A 14229-nucleotide genomic window follows, 5' to 3' on the forward strand; every position below is an offset into this window, starting at 1 on the left:
GTGGAGCAGGAGAGAGGGCTGGTGGACAAAAAGTAAGTTGGGACATGAGGAGCAGATGGAAGTAGGAAGAGGATAACTTTTTGCATGATCAATTAAGCTTCAGAAAGTCTCTCAGATGTGAAGGTATCTCTAGGCTTGATTTGTGAGGGCTGTAACAAGGAGAAAGTCCAAGAACAGTAGATGGTGCTGTGATTTAAGCAGTTCTTTTGTTGTGCTTAAAGATGGAACTCAATACAGCTGCAGACAACACTGTCATAAAATGTTGGACTGAAAGGGACAATACAAGGTCATCTCTGGCCATGTGTAGACGAAATGAGGGGCATGTGTGCACGACACTTTAAAGTGGGCTAAATGCTTTTGCAGCTTTTTAATGGTGTTGGTGTTTGCATGCCTCAGCAGTGTATTGTGCATTAATCCAGCCTCTGTAGGAAATTTGGCAGCATAATGCACCTTAAATGACTTGGGGTTCAGCAAACTAAAACTCTTCCAAGAAGTTCTAGTTTGCTGCCCCTGTAGCTGCAGAGCGAAGCACTGAGCTCCGCAGCTCTGCAGGAAGCCCTGCAGTCAGCCTGGCAGCAGCCCAGAAGACCAGGCTCTGGCCAAGAAAAGTGGCAAGCCTAACTTCTTTCCTCCCTGCCTGCCCTCCACCCCCGGAGTCTGCCTGCTAGCCTGAGCTGCACAGGGGCATGGTGCTTCCCTCCATGGCTCTGTTCCGTGAGACTGCCCAAGCTGGGTGCCTGCGAACAGGTGCTGCCAGAGGAGTGGGGAGTCTGCTGCTGCTGCTGTGAAGGGAGCACTAGCTCCCCCACCCCCAGTCCAGGGATTGCTCCAGCTGCTGGCAGCTTGTTCTCCCCTCCCTGCTAGAGAGGCAGATAAGTCAACAGGGTGGGGGGTTTAATTGGCCCTAAATTGAAGCAATGCTTTTTAAAACCCACTGCTTCAATTTAGTGCCCCTGTTTCATCTATACACACCCACTATCTAAACTAGTGGTGGCCAGCATGTAGCACGTGCCACAAGCAGAGTAGGCAGCCTTTGCATGTGACATCTGGCAGACTGGGGAGGGGACAGTGGCAGCACAGTGGCAAATAGAGCATGGAGCAGAAAGCAGAGCAACAAACTGAGTAAGGGAAAGGAAGAAGGTAGGGCTACTCTGTGTCATGTTTGCCAGAAAGGTCGGCCTGGTGATCTAAACCACCCTTATGTATGTTAAGTGTGCCTAACCAAAGCCCCAAAACACTGAGAAAATGAACAACTTACCATAGGTAGAGCAGAGGGTGTGGACAATGTCAATATCTTAATGTTGTTGTTTTGTTAAAATGCACTCGGGATCCTAAGAGGCGGACCATGGCCACCCTGCTTTAGTGGAAAGCACTCTCCCTCCCATGCTGATCTGACTATGGGTTAAAAGTCCTTCCTGACCCCTAAATATGGCAAGTGGTCTGATCAAGAGCAGAGAAGCAGAAGCCTCCTAAACAAGAGTCTCTGGTCTTTTTAAGTCTGCAGCTAACACTGAGTGCTTCTGAAGAAGGTGGAATATCACTTTTCTCTTGCCCTTGGCACCTGTAACAATAAGAAGGAAAAAAATGAAGTCCTAGTCCCGGTGGCAACCGGGAAAGCCAAGAAACATGGGGAAACTGAAACATTCTCCACTGTGCACTGTAACTTAGGGTGTGTGGAATTGCACTTGTGGTCCCCAACTGGAAAGCCAGAACTCCCTTTTCTGTTAATCCAGGGGCGGGCAATTATTTTGGGCAGAGGTCCACTTACTGAGTTTTCACAAGCCATCGAGGGCTGCATGACAGGCAGCCCAGGGCAGATGAATATTAATTTTCTAAATTTTTTAGGGGCCCTGGAGGCCAGATAGAATGGCCTGGCGGGCCGCATCTGGCCCCCGGGCCACATTTTTGCCTACCCCTGTGTTAACCTGTCCCATTCACATGAACTTATGCCAGCTCCTAAATCTCCTTTTTTTTTTTTTTTTTTAACCAAGCCATTTGTGGAACTCCTCTTCATTTTCCAGCTGAGCATGGTCCTTTCCAGTTTCCAGCAGCTCTCAGCTGTAGAGCTCTTTTCATAGTCTTGAAGCTGTGTGTTTGTGGGTGTCTCCTGCACTTCTAGTACTTCCAACTTCTCACAGCCTACCCTAGACATTGCTACATCTAGATCATCCCTAATGAATACTTGTGCAACCTCTTCTTGAAAACCTTTAAAAATGAAGGAGATTCCATAACTTTCCTAGGCAGTCTGTTCCATTGTTTTAACAGTGAAGAAGTTTTCCTGATATCCAGTCCAAATCTATTTTGTTGCAATTCTAAGCCATTGTTAAACATTCTACTCTGCAGAAAGATAGCAAAGGTCTTCTCCCACTTGTATATGGCAGCCTCTCAAATTTTGAAGACTGATATCATGTCCCCCTGGTATCAAATCCTCTTCTGCAAGCTGAACATGCTTATTTTTATCAACTGTTTCTCATGGATTGCCTTCCAAGCCCTTTATCATTTTTGTCTCCCATCTTTGTATCCTATCTAATTTCTCCATATCATTTATAAAATGCAGAGCCTAGAACTGCACACAGTATTCTACACAGTGCCAGGTAGAGTGATGGTATTGCTTCCTGTGTCTTCTAGCTAGTGTTCCAGTTGTTTCATCCCAAAACTACTTATACCATTTTTTGGCTGCACTGCACTGAGGACTCATGTTGATACTTTTTGTTGACCTCCATGTCTTCTCCCCAGCTGAACCTTTGCATTTGTTTTGTAGCTAAAAGTACTCCCTTCTGTCTTACCAGAAACATTGCTATTGAGATATGATGGAGCCTTTCTCATGCACTGACTGGCATTTGACTTGAAGGATTTAGCTTCAAGACTAATTCAGATCCCCATCACTTGATTGTTGATTCTTATCATGGGAAGTAGGCCTTGAAGGGACCTTTAGAGGTTATCTAGTCCAAACCCTAGTCCTAAGGCAGGATCATCACTATCCTGTACAAATCCATCATCTAACCCAGTGGTTCTCAACCTTTATGGACTCGAGGTACTTCTCATTGGACTTGAAGCACCACTTGCTAACTTTTGTGAACTGAATGGTGCCCAGTTTCAAAAATGAATTTATATGTTGCAGTGCTTGCTTCCTTTCAGAGGGCCCAGCAGTGGGGATGATGGCTCAGCCAGGCAAGGACAAACCTAAGCCTGCATTTATCTGCTTAGTTTATCTGCTTATCTCCTAACTCCTCATTTATTTCCTCATGGCACCCTTTAAATGATCTGATGACACTGCAGGGCACCCTGATTGAGAATCATTGGTCTAACTATTATTAAAAGTACACAGCCAGCTCTGATGAAAGAAACCAGAAGACATAACACCCTAACCTGGAACATGCAAGGCAGGGGAGCCATGGCAGCCAGCACCCTGCTCCTACAAGATTGTTATGCTTGAGAGATCCAAGGAAGAGTGCTATGCCCCAGCCTACAGAGGAAGGCAAAAACCCCTACAGTCCACGCCAGTGTGACCATGGGGTAAAACTCCTTCCTGACTGCAGATATGGTGATCGGTCTTACCTTGAGCAGAGGTGCAAGATCCTCCAGCCAGGAACTTCTGAGTTTATTGGCACATACCAGTCACAATCCCCAGCCTTGGCTGCAGCAAACACTTAATGGTTCCAAAGAAGAGTTTAAACCAAACAAACAAACAAAAAACTCTGACACACGGTGGAAAAAAATTCCCTCCTAGCCCAATGTGGCAGCCAGCACTCATCTTAATTCATGTTTTAAGTATATATTTCTAAACAAATGACTGCTTTCAAGGACATCAGATGAAGCAGATAACACCTTCAAGATTTGGATTCAGGCAGAGAATGTGGAAAGCAGGGCCAGAGGCGTAATATGCGAAGAGTGTGCCTGGGGCAGGCCTCCCACCTTGCCCTCCCCTCTTTCCCATGCATCTTCTGGCTTAGGCATGAAGCAGCATACAGGAGCACTAGGAAGCAGTAGCATAGACTGCATGCATCATGGAATGGAAGATATTCTGGGAATTATAGTTCTTTACAGCAGCAACAGTTTGCTGTTGCTGGGGGGGTGGAAGTTTTTCCCCATTTTTTTGCCACCAAAGCCCTTGTCAAGAAGAGAAACAGCAGCAAGAAACAGGGTTAGTTCTCCACCTAGTAGCAGTAAACTCCATTGTCATTCTACAAAACTACAATTCCCAGAACACCAGGTTTCCACTGCTGTGGAACTCTACAACTTGACTCTTTCTCTAGTAGCCCAAGACCTGTGTCCCAATACTATTGTTAATGGCTAGCTTGTTGTTGACATCAGCATGGACATGCTACACATGTAAAGTATGGCGGCATACAATTCCTATTTTGTGGAATATCTTTGTGGCTGGTGTTCCACTTTATGGTGTGACTGATCAGCTGCATGTGTAGAACTGTTGCTATTTATACAAGTTAATTGCACCTTAAAAAATAACATGTGCCAGGAGTCTTAGGCTAAAAACTTGAAGTTTAAACCAGCAGTCTGGTTCCCCTAGGTCTGTTTCGTACACCTATCTGGTCCCAAGTCACATCGTTGTTATGAAGTATGAAAGCCTAACCTATGACTGCAGACTGTCCTGAATTTCTCCAGAGTTCCATTATGGGTACAACCTGTAGGTGGCTTCAAGTGAAGTGCAATATTTTTGAAGTGCTCTCTTGTCTCTAAAAAATGATGAAGGTTCAGATTTGGTAGGTTGACAAGGAAAAATCATTTAGAACTATTGAAACAGTGGGCTGAACATGTTCAGGAAAGTTCTGTCCTTAGTTAAAACAGCTTTAAAAAATTAATCAAACTATCATGAGCTTATTGCCAAATGATTTCTAATAGTAGGAATGCAGGCTCAGTCAGTGCTGCTTTTGGCACTTTTAAAGCTCACATATGTGAAACAAACCCATTTTCTCAGACTCTACTTGGGGGTTACCTAAATTTAAATATTCACCTTGGATCAACAAGGAGGTTCAATTCAGTCTGCTCTAACGATTATGGTTTGCCTGAGTGAGACAGAAGACCTTTAATTCTGTTCTTCACTGCTGTCATCTTGCATGCCTCTGGTTTATGTATTTGACAAAAGCTGTTTGTTAATAAAATCTATCAGTTAAACTGGATGTTGCATTCTGTTCATTTTAACTGGCACTTACTAAATCCTACCAGCCTTTTCTGTTCTTTTACACTGAAAAGTGATTTTAAATTAATGTTAATGTAATAATGATGCACTAAAAACCTGCTAACACTAATTCTACACAGTTTAAGCTATGCTTAGTTTGCACAGTATTTTAATCAAGTGCATCATTTTTTGCACATTAAACTTCCTATTACACCCCTGAGCCTATTTGCTTAATCAGGAGCATCCAGGAGATCAGCTCCAGATGACTCTTAATCATTCATACTATGTTACTATCAAAATGTAATGATCTTGCACATTAATAGCTTCATCTAAATTGTTAATAAAATTAGACCCTCTGGGACTAAGCCTTGCCAAGTTCCACAAAATACACATCTTTGACTGTTCTTCTATTTCACTCCTCTGAAACAGTTATCTGAATCTGTAACTGAACACTTGACCACAGTCTTGCTTCTGTTGTCTCATCCTTGCTTTACAGCAATCTGGCTTTATCCCATGTGTTACTGATGGTACCCAATGGCACCTGAGGATGGTATTTTAGTTACGTGATAACTACAAGGATCTTGAAATCTACCTTTACACCTCCCATCCTTATTTTACCTGTGGTTAGACAGAAACAGCTGAAACAGGATTGTTTCAGATCTGTGCCATGTGCATAGAAGGAAACTGAAGGAGGAAGTGACTCTGGTAAGGTGAAGTTGTACATCTTTCAGTATACCAGCTGGAAGTGTTGCCTAGCTTTTCTATGAGGGACAAAATCTCCAACAGTGATTATTCAATCAGGGTGTATCTCAATCCTTTTAAAGGTGCTGGGGGTGCCACACAATGTTAGCTCTGTTAGGTGTGCAAACATCTATACATGATTTGCATGATAAACCCAGAAATTTCAAATAGGAATCCATAGTGTCAAAGACATTCTGACCTGCTGTGGTCTTTCTGGGTGTTTTTACAACAGAACAATTGCTCTAATATTTTTCTGTAATGAAAACTGTGTGAAAACTAAGAGCTGGCATTTTCTAATGATGCTTTAAGTCCAAAAAAAGTTGAGAAACTAATGCAGAATATGGCAAAAGTGTCTGCTGTTCCTGTACTGAGTAAGAGTTTTCAGTGAGGTCTGGCTTTTAAGCTGCAATGAAGATCCTGCAAGGTAAAGTAGGGTGTGAATTTACAGATCATAGGTACTCTATGATAATTATGGGTTTGCTCTTGCTTTGCATAACTTTTCTTTGAGGGGCAAGATAGCTCAAATCTACTTTTACTGCAGGATAGGAGTACAAACGTGGGAAGTTACTGTTGAGAAAATAACAGATTGTAAACTTCTGTAGGCAGATCCAAAGTCACTCAAGTGATTCTGATAACGGTGCAGGAAATTAAAAGTACATCTGAATGCAGTTTTTGGTGTCTTGTTTTGAGCAAATTAACAGATCATTGACCATCATGGCTTACAGCAAAAAGTGTCCAAATCTAGTTCAAAGCAGCCATTTTAAGTCTTGTGTTATTACCGTTCACTGATTACAACTAAATAATTAGAGTAGTGAGATTTCAACAAATTCTTCTCCAAACTGGTAAAGGCTTTACCAGCTTCTTTCTGAAGTTCAGTAATGATTTACTGGAATACTGTAGGCAGATCAGTCACTGGGAGTGACTTGATGGAAACTTAGTGGTTGGTTAATGGGGGAAAAAAATAAGGAATGGATTTTCATTTATAAAGTGCTGTATAAACATTTGGTAGCTCATTTGGTTCATTCAACATACAATAACTTTAGGAAAAATCTTTATAGAGTGGGCTATTATACAGGAATTATAAGAAAGAAGAGAAAGAAGAGACCACCCTGTGTTTGTTGCTGGGGTGGGAGTGTGTGTGTGTGTGTGTGTGTGTGTGTGTGTGTGTGTGTGTGTGGTCACCAAGTGACATGTTGAAAAGAATATGTAAATCATCACATGTGAGTAGGTACTAATTATAATCCATTTTACAGACTGGATCATTTTAAGTCTTTCAGGGTTTTATCTGCAGTCACTGTAGTTCACTGAATGAGTGAACAAGGATGGCATAGGTAGCATGGCTAGACAGCAGTAGAAGGCTGGTGAACTTTGGGACCAATCTTCCAGTGTCTTTTCTACCTACTTAATCCTCCTTTATTTCCTGACTTGTCTTGTACTGAAACATTTAAGGGCAGGGTATATTGCATCAAATTGGCTAGCAAAAAGTGTTTTATACAAATACAAAATACTTTATTTGTATTTTAAATACTTGCTTAGCTTCTCAAGTTACCGCAGTTTTAAACTGAGTAGATGGAAGGCACATGATCAGCAGGGATCCTGATTTTCTCTGTTTAAAAATCCCAAATTCTCTGATTAAATCCTTCAAAATCTGTGTTTTTCAGTGATTAAAATTAACTTCACTAATATGTATGTATACGTGTGTGTGTGTGTGTGTGTGTGTGTGTGTGTGTAGGGAGAGAGAGGTCAGTTGAACACAATGTTTTTATTGATATTCTCACATTTTAAAGCAATTTGGAAGCCTGCAGTACCTCAATCATGATAATAAAATAAATTTTAAATACCTATATATTTTGGTATTTGATTTTGGGCGTTTTATCTTAGAAATCGGTGTTCCCCCTGCCCCCTTCATTCACTAGGACTTGGGTTCAGCTGTGGCTGTACCCCCTACTCCTCGCTCTCTGCTTTGTGGTGCTTATATGCTGGTGCCCTGTCCATGCTGTTGCTTCTCACTTCCCATCCACAGCCCCAACCACACTGGGCAGTGCCTCCAGCCCTGCCCTACTCCCTGTCTGTCTGTCTGTCTCCCTCACCGTGGGGATCTCAGTCTGCCCCCTCTTCAACCCCCCCCCCCCGACTTACCTGCAGAGAGCTGCAAGAGCTGCCGTCTATGCTGCCTAGCTGCCACGTGCAAGTGTGCATGCGAATCTAGGTTATTACATATTACACCTAAACACCTTTTCTGAACCTTCAGACATTCTTAGGTTTAGAGGACGAGTTAGAAAGTGATTGCATTTTTAACTTTACATAAAGCTGCTATACTAAGAAGAACAGTGCTTTAAATACAGTGGATGCTGTCATCAAGTCACTAGTGAACTCTTATTGACAAGACCTGAAAAAACTGTGAATTCCTTATAGGGAAGGGCTGAAACAACTGAAAGATTATTTGGTCTGCAGAAGAGAGGACTCGGGGAAGACTTGATAATACCTGAAGGGCAGTTACAAAAACAGCACTGAGGGCCACTCTTCTTGGCACATGTGGCACAAATTAGCCCTGTGTCCTCTCCAAGTGCTGCCTGGTTCCCCTTCCCTTCCCAGATCTGCTGCTCTGCTTTCTGTTTCTTGCTCCATGCTCCCTACTTGATCTCCTGCTTTGCTTTCCACTTTCCTGCCCTATTGGCTGCTGCACTAGCTGTCTCCTTGATTTCTGGATGCTACACACAGAGGCTGTCCATGCCATTTGTGACCTTCTATGCCATGGGTTGCACCTTCCTCCCCCACCCCCACCAAAGATAAGATGGAGTTATCTTTCTCTGTTTGACTGTAGGGGACAGGGCTAGGAGCAGAGGCATCAAACTGAAACAGGAAATGTAGCTTGGAGATTAAGAAAAACTTTGTCTGTGCTGATGTTCAAGCTCTGGAACCAGGTACCTAGAGAAGGTGTGGAATCTATCTCTGGAGATTAAATATCAGGTTGGACAGACACTTTGGTGGGATGGTTTAGTCAAAAATGATCCTGCCTAGAGCAGGGGGCTAGACAAGATGATCTCATGAAGTCCCTCCCAACCTTACTGATTGAACAACTGCTATATTTACATGAATACAAGATGACCCTGAATGTAAGATGACTGCTCCCAAGTAATTGGATGCTATATATGAAAAGTAAATATATTTTTTTAAAATTTTCCAGGTTTAGAATCTAAGTAGGGCTGTCTGGAATCACCCCTCCCCACTCCTCACACTGCTACAGCAGGGGAACTAGTTGCTGGGGCAGGGATCAGGTGACCCTCTTGCCCTCTGCCCCACCCCCTTCCCTTTGCAGCCTTCCTGCTCCCCCTACCACGTGACCCCTACCCCCACATCTCTAGTTTCTGCCTCATCCCTCCCACAAACTCCTCCCAGTTTCTGCCCAACTACTTCCTGCAGTTTCTGCCTTTTTCCCTCCCTGTCCCTTACATTCTGATGCTGCCTGAGCTGCTCTGTCCTGGAGCACGGCACGTGGAAGCTCAGTTCTTGACTGCCCGTGCAGCAGTGTCAGTGTTGCCAATTGGCCGGTTAGGGGAATGAGGTTCCATGCATTCTGTGCCCAGGAGAGACAATAAGGGGGAGGGAAGAAGATGGGCAGGGGGCAGAAGCTGCAGAGCAGACCAGAGGGGGAGGGGGAGGCAGGAGGCTGCTGTGGGTCTGGTCTGGCTCGGCCCCAGCCTAGGCTCAGGGCCCGAGTCAGAGCTGCAGCAGCCACCTGCTCTCCCCTTGGCTTCGCATGTATATATAAAATGGGCTTTCTTCCCCATGCTGATTGGGAGGGGTTGTCTTATATTTGAGTAAATATGGTAATCGGTATTGACAGCTAATGAGAACTGTGATTGTACATTCATCTACTATGCAGGGCAAAATATACCTTGACAGTAGTGAACCTAGTGACTTTTAACAATTAACTTTGAGGTTGCTTGTCCTCGCAACAGTTGTCACAATCATTTTTTGCCTTTTTTAATTATGAACTTATCTTTTCACAATGTTTAAAGACATTGTATAAAAAATTTGGACCTCAAGGATATACAGGTTCCCCTTGCTTTATGTGGGTTCTTATGCGATGACCCTGTTTATACTATAAATTCATGATATGCAAGGTAAATTTACTCTTATGCGATTGGTGTGGTGGAAGCCTGCAGTCAGCTGCTTTGTATGGTGCATTATGGGAGTGGCGCACACCAAAATATAGTCTCCTGTGTGGATCTGTGCTCCTTGCTTGTTGTCTGCAACTTGTTTCTGTAGGTGTCATCCCCATTATGATGGTGCCCTGTGCTTGTGTGTAGTCTGCTGTTGGTGAAAATTGTCTTGTAAAAGTGGTAGAAAGTGGGGGTCAGTACAGTTGAGGTCTTGGAACGTATCCCTATTTGTTACATTGTAAAGTGGGTTCCTTTTATGAGAATTCAAGTTACGCACCATTTTCCAGGAATGCATGTACAGCATAAAGCAAGGGAAACCTGTGTAGTAATAGGAGAGTACCCAATGTCTTTACAAAGCCAAGGCAGGGTTCTTGTCAAATTTCTTTTCAGTTTTAGTCTTCATATGTTTCATGCAACCTTTATTTTATTTTTCAGATGACGATGTGGACCTAGAGGCTTTGGTAAACGACATGAACTCCTCATTTGAAAGCTTGTACACTACCTGCAGTATGCAGTCAGAAACCACTCCACTTCTTCAAAACGGTCAATTTAATCGCAGCCAATTGCCATCCTCAGGAACAAGTTTGCTTCACCCTATGTCTCCAAGGCAGAAGGTGCAGCGATCTCAGCCAGTACGCATTATGGCAGTGAGGTATGGAAAGGGGGAGAGACAAAGGGACTTCCATTTATTAAAACTAGTTTCTAACAAATGCAGTGGGGGGAAAGGTTCCATCTTATGACTTGACACCTAACGGCTGCTTAGCATGCCAAGGAATGAAATCCTTGATTTTATTTATTTATTTATGTATGTATTGAATGGGGCAGAATAGGTAAAATAGAGGTGGACAGGGCATGCAATTTGGTGCATTGTTTGTGTCCCTCACTTACAAGCCACTTCATTGATATAGGTTTGCTTAAGTAACATCCTGTTTGGGATTTATTTTACTTCCTTTATCTATGTGTACTGTCAGCTGTAATATCTGCTCAGAATTTTTTCCTAGTTCCTTAGGAATGTTTTAATGACCACTCTGATCACATAGATGCCTCAGTCAAGGGAATGTTTATAACGCTGTGGCAGGGCACTGTTTGTGGCTGCCACTTTAAGGGCCTGAAGACAGCAGCTGGCAGGTGCCTGATTAGGGCAGCCATTCTGGATTCAGGGCTTCCCAAATAAACAGGGCATTTTGCTGCTGGAAAGCCAGGCAACAACATTGCCTGGCTGCTAGAGCTGCTGGTATCACTCTGGAGGTAAGGGAGGAGTTGTAGGGTATGGTCAGGAGGCTCCTGGTCCTGGGCATGACCTAAAACTGCACCCTGCCGGGAGTGGGTGACCTGGTGGGGCTCTCAGGAGCACGGGAGCCCGCAGGAAATGCCAGGCCAGTTACCACCCTGGTGAAAGGTGGGTTGGGGTGCCTTAACCCCAGCTCCTACAACCGGGTGGATTACCCACTTGTAGGGTCTGGAAGGTGGACCCCAGAAAGACAGTGGGGACATAGAATCAAACCTGTCTTGACATCCCCTGATTGGTCCATGCTGGGGCCAGGACTGGCAGGGTCGAAGGGCCCACCGCAACAGACGCCCAGAGCTGAGGGCCTGGGGTTCTGACTGGCCTGGAGCTGGGCCAGGGTCAGTAGAGCCAAAGGTCCAAGGGGGACCACATCTGTAAGGGGGAAGCAGCTCAGGGAGCTGTGCAGCTGGGAATGAAGGCAGGCTAGGACACCAGAATGGGGGGATCTTAGAGGGGCCCTGATTGGAGAAGTCTGGGGCCCAGCATGGGCCAGTGATTGTAAGAACTACAGATGCCATCTGCGAGGCTTGGGCTGTGGTGTAGGGGAGGAACAGAGCTGCAGATAGCACCCCCTGGTATTGGGACAAGAAATGGGCAGTCTTCTGCTTGATTAATGTCAATTAATCAACAACAAGGCATGGCAGGTGAAGGCACGTGGTCAACCCAGAAACAGGTGGACGGGCCACAGGAAAACTGGCCCCAAGAAGGCCCCCTGTTGCAGACGCCCAAAACAAAACCACAGTTGGTCTTCACAAATTTTCAGAGCTTTAGATCAATATAAGAGTCTTCATAAAACTCCAAGTTAAACATACTAAGCTGTGTTCCATTATCAATACCACACCTCCAGGCATTTTTCAGCTCCTGCAACATAGTGGCAGTAAGCTAGTCCATGACAAGTAGAAAAGTGAATATTTCACTCTTCTCAGTGTGAAATTAATGCAAGCTTGCATTAAAAACAAACCTTATAAATACTGACTGCACATAGTTCTCCAAAATCCTCTTCTAAAAAAAAATCTTATCAATTCACTTTTCCATCTGTCTAGTTACTGACTAGCCTTCCAAAATAAATGGGAAATTCTGGCTCTCTAAAACTTATTCTGAGCTATCTTTCTTTTTTTTTCCCTCCAATTGATACCCTTGAAAACAAAATAAAAAATCTTTCTTTAAGCAGCATTCCTGCTTTTCTATTTTAACAGGTAACAGGGAGCACATGTGATAAAAGCAAATCAACTATTTATTGAAGTTTTCCAAAGTGCTTTCTTTTTTGCAATGCAACTTTTACAACATGCATGTTGTAAAGAAGGGATTGGCAACGTATGACCCACAGAGCTAGTGGATTTGGTTTGTGGAGCCTCATGGCTTTGTCTGTGCCTGCTCTGAGCTTCTGCACTGAGGAGCTGTGTGTTGGGGCAAGGGAACTAGAAGGTTTGCGTCCAACACTGCCACTTCTCTCCTTTCTCCCCAAGGCTCCAGTGCTAAAACAGCTTCTATCTGGAACAGAGCTTCACTGGGAGGTGGGAGTGGGGGAAGGAAGGCAGGGAGAAGTGGCAGCAGCATAGACTACTCTCTAAGAGGATGCTGTGCTCACAATGCAGCCATTGAGCAGGGGGCTGGGGGAGAAGCAACAACAGTGCAGGCACCATTCACAGCTGTGTGGTTCTAGCAGAGCACAGGGAAATCTGACATACCACCTTGGCTTGAAACCAGGTTGCTGGTGTCTGCTCTAGAGACTTTCTGTAGTTCAGCATGGTCTGCAGAGGTCCTTTTTTAAATTGTGCGTGGCATTCTGAAGCATAGCAAGGTTGATGGAAAATTTTTCCTGTCCTAATTCTGCACTTTCCTAAGTGCTAATATATTATGTTTGTCCTCAGTGGAAACAGTGGCAGAACTAGCTTCATCTTGGGGTAATGACCATTCTTCATGCTTCACCAAAACATAATGGGAGGTGGTATCAGGTTGTTTTTGGAACACAGCATTGAATATTATTAATGCCTGAATGATAGTGTTGCCCCTGGGTGGGGGTCAGGGCCAAGTCTAAATAACAGGGCCCTATGCAGTCCAGCTATGTAGAGCAGGCAGTATTTTGAGCTGCTTCCTGAAGAACGTGGAACAGAGGTGACTTAAGCCATAGGTGATGGCTGAAGCTGGGTCAGATGATGACAGATTCCTAGGAAGTAGATGTGTGGGAGGTTTGGTAATTCTGTGTCATCTTCTACTTGGGTGGAGCCAGGTATGGCTGTTACATCCCCACTGAAAACTGTTGAAGGTTTGTCACTAGATGGTACGTTATGCAAAGCAGCTGCAGACCTAACTTGCCGTCATCCAATGCATCCTTGGTGTTGGAACACTAACGAGGAGGCTTGACAAAGTAGTCAGTCATGGATAATCATCCTGTACTTTGTTAAACGTCCTCAATGACTAAGAGTTTTGAAGAGAGCTAGAAGGAAACTCTTAAATGATAGCATACCATAAGCTATGGGCTTTGTTTGGTCTCCCAAGGGATCACAAAATCACTTCACTTGACATGGCTCTCAAGTCAACTTGCTCAAGCTGTGGCATCTCTGCCATAAAGTTAATGCTGCAGTTAACACTTAAAAGTAAAGCATCTCTTAGCTGTGCTACTGTAGTTAAGTCTGTCTTTTCATTTGGGACAAACAACTGTTGAGCTGCTTTGAATGTTTTATTTGTATCATCGTGGGGGTATTGGCACCAATCACCATACCCTGATCTTTTTAGGTACACATAGCATTTAAGGTAATGTATAATTTGGCTTCCAAATTATGTCAACATTCTTTCTCGTGCATTCATTCCATTTGAGCAACCTTTAACAAACTGCATTGTGGCTGGAGAAAATCAGTCCTCACTACGTAGGGTGTAGGCTTGAATTTTGAAATAGA

The 14229-nt window shown here is 44.0% G+C and overlaps 1 protein-coding gene across 2 annotated transcripts in view; it reads left to right on the forward strand.

Annotated features, from left to right (window-relative positions):
* The window catches only part of GRB10 (growth factor receptor bound protein 10), a 187643-nt gene that overhangs the window by 97749 nt on the left and 75665 nt on the right, over positions 1-14229 (forward strand). For both annotated transcript variants that reach the window (XM_090049654.1, XM_090049655.1), the window contains one exon: positions 10480-10696. In XM_090049654.1, the coding sequence (XP_089905780.1) occupies positions 10480-10696 (217 nt within the window). The remainder of the gene's footprint in view (positions 1-10479; positions 10697-14229) is intronic.

Source organism: Crocodylus siamensis, chromosome 5 (genome assembly GCF_052110815.1).
Source record: "Crocodylus siamensis isolate JL-2025a chromosome 5, ASM5211081v1, whole genome shotgun sequence".
Classification (NCBI taxonomy): domain Eukaryota; kingdom Metazoa; phylum Chordata; order Crocodylia; family Crocodylidae; genus Crocodylus; species Crocodylus siamensis.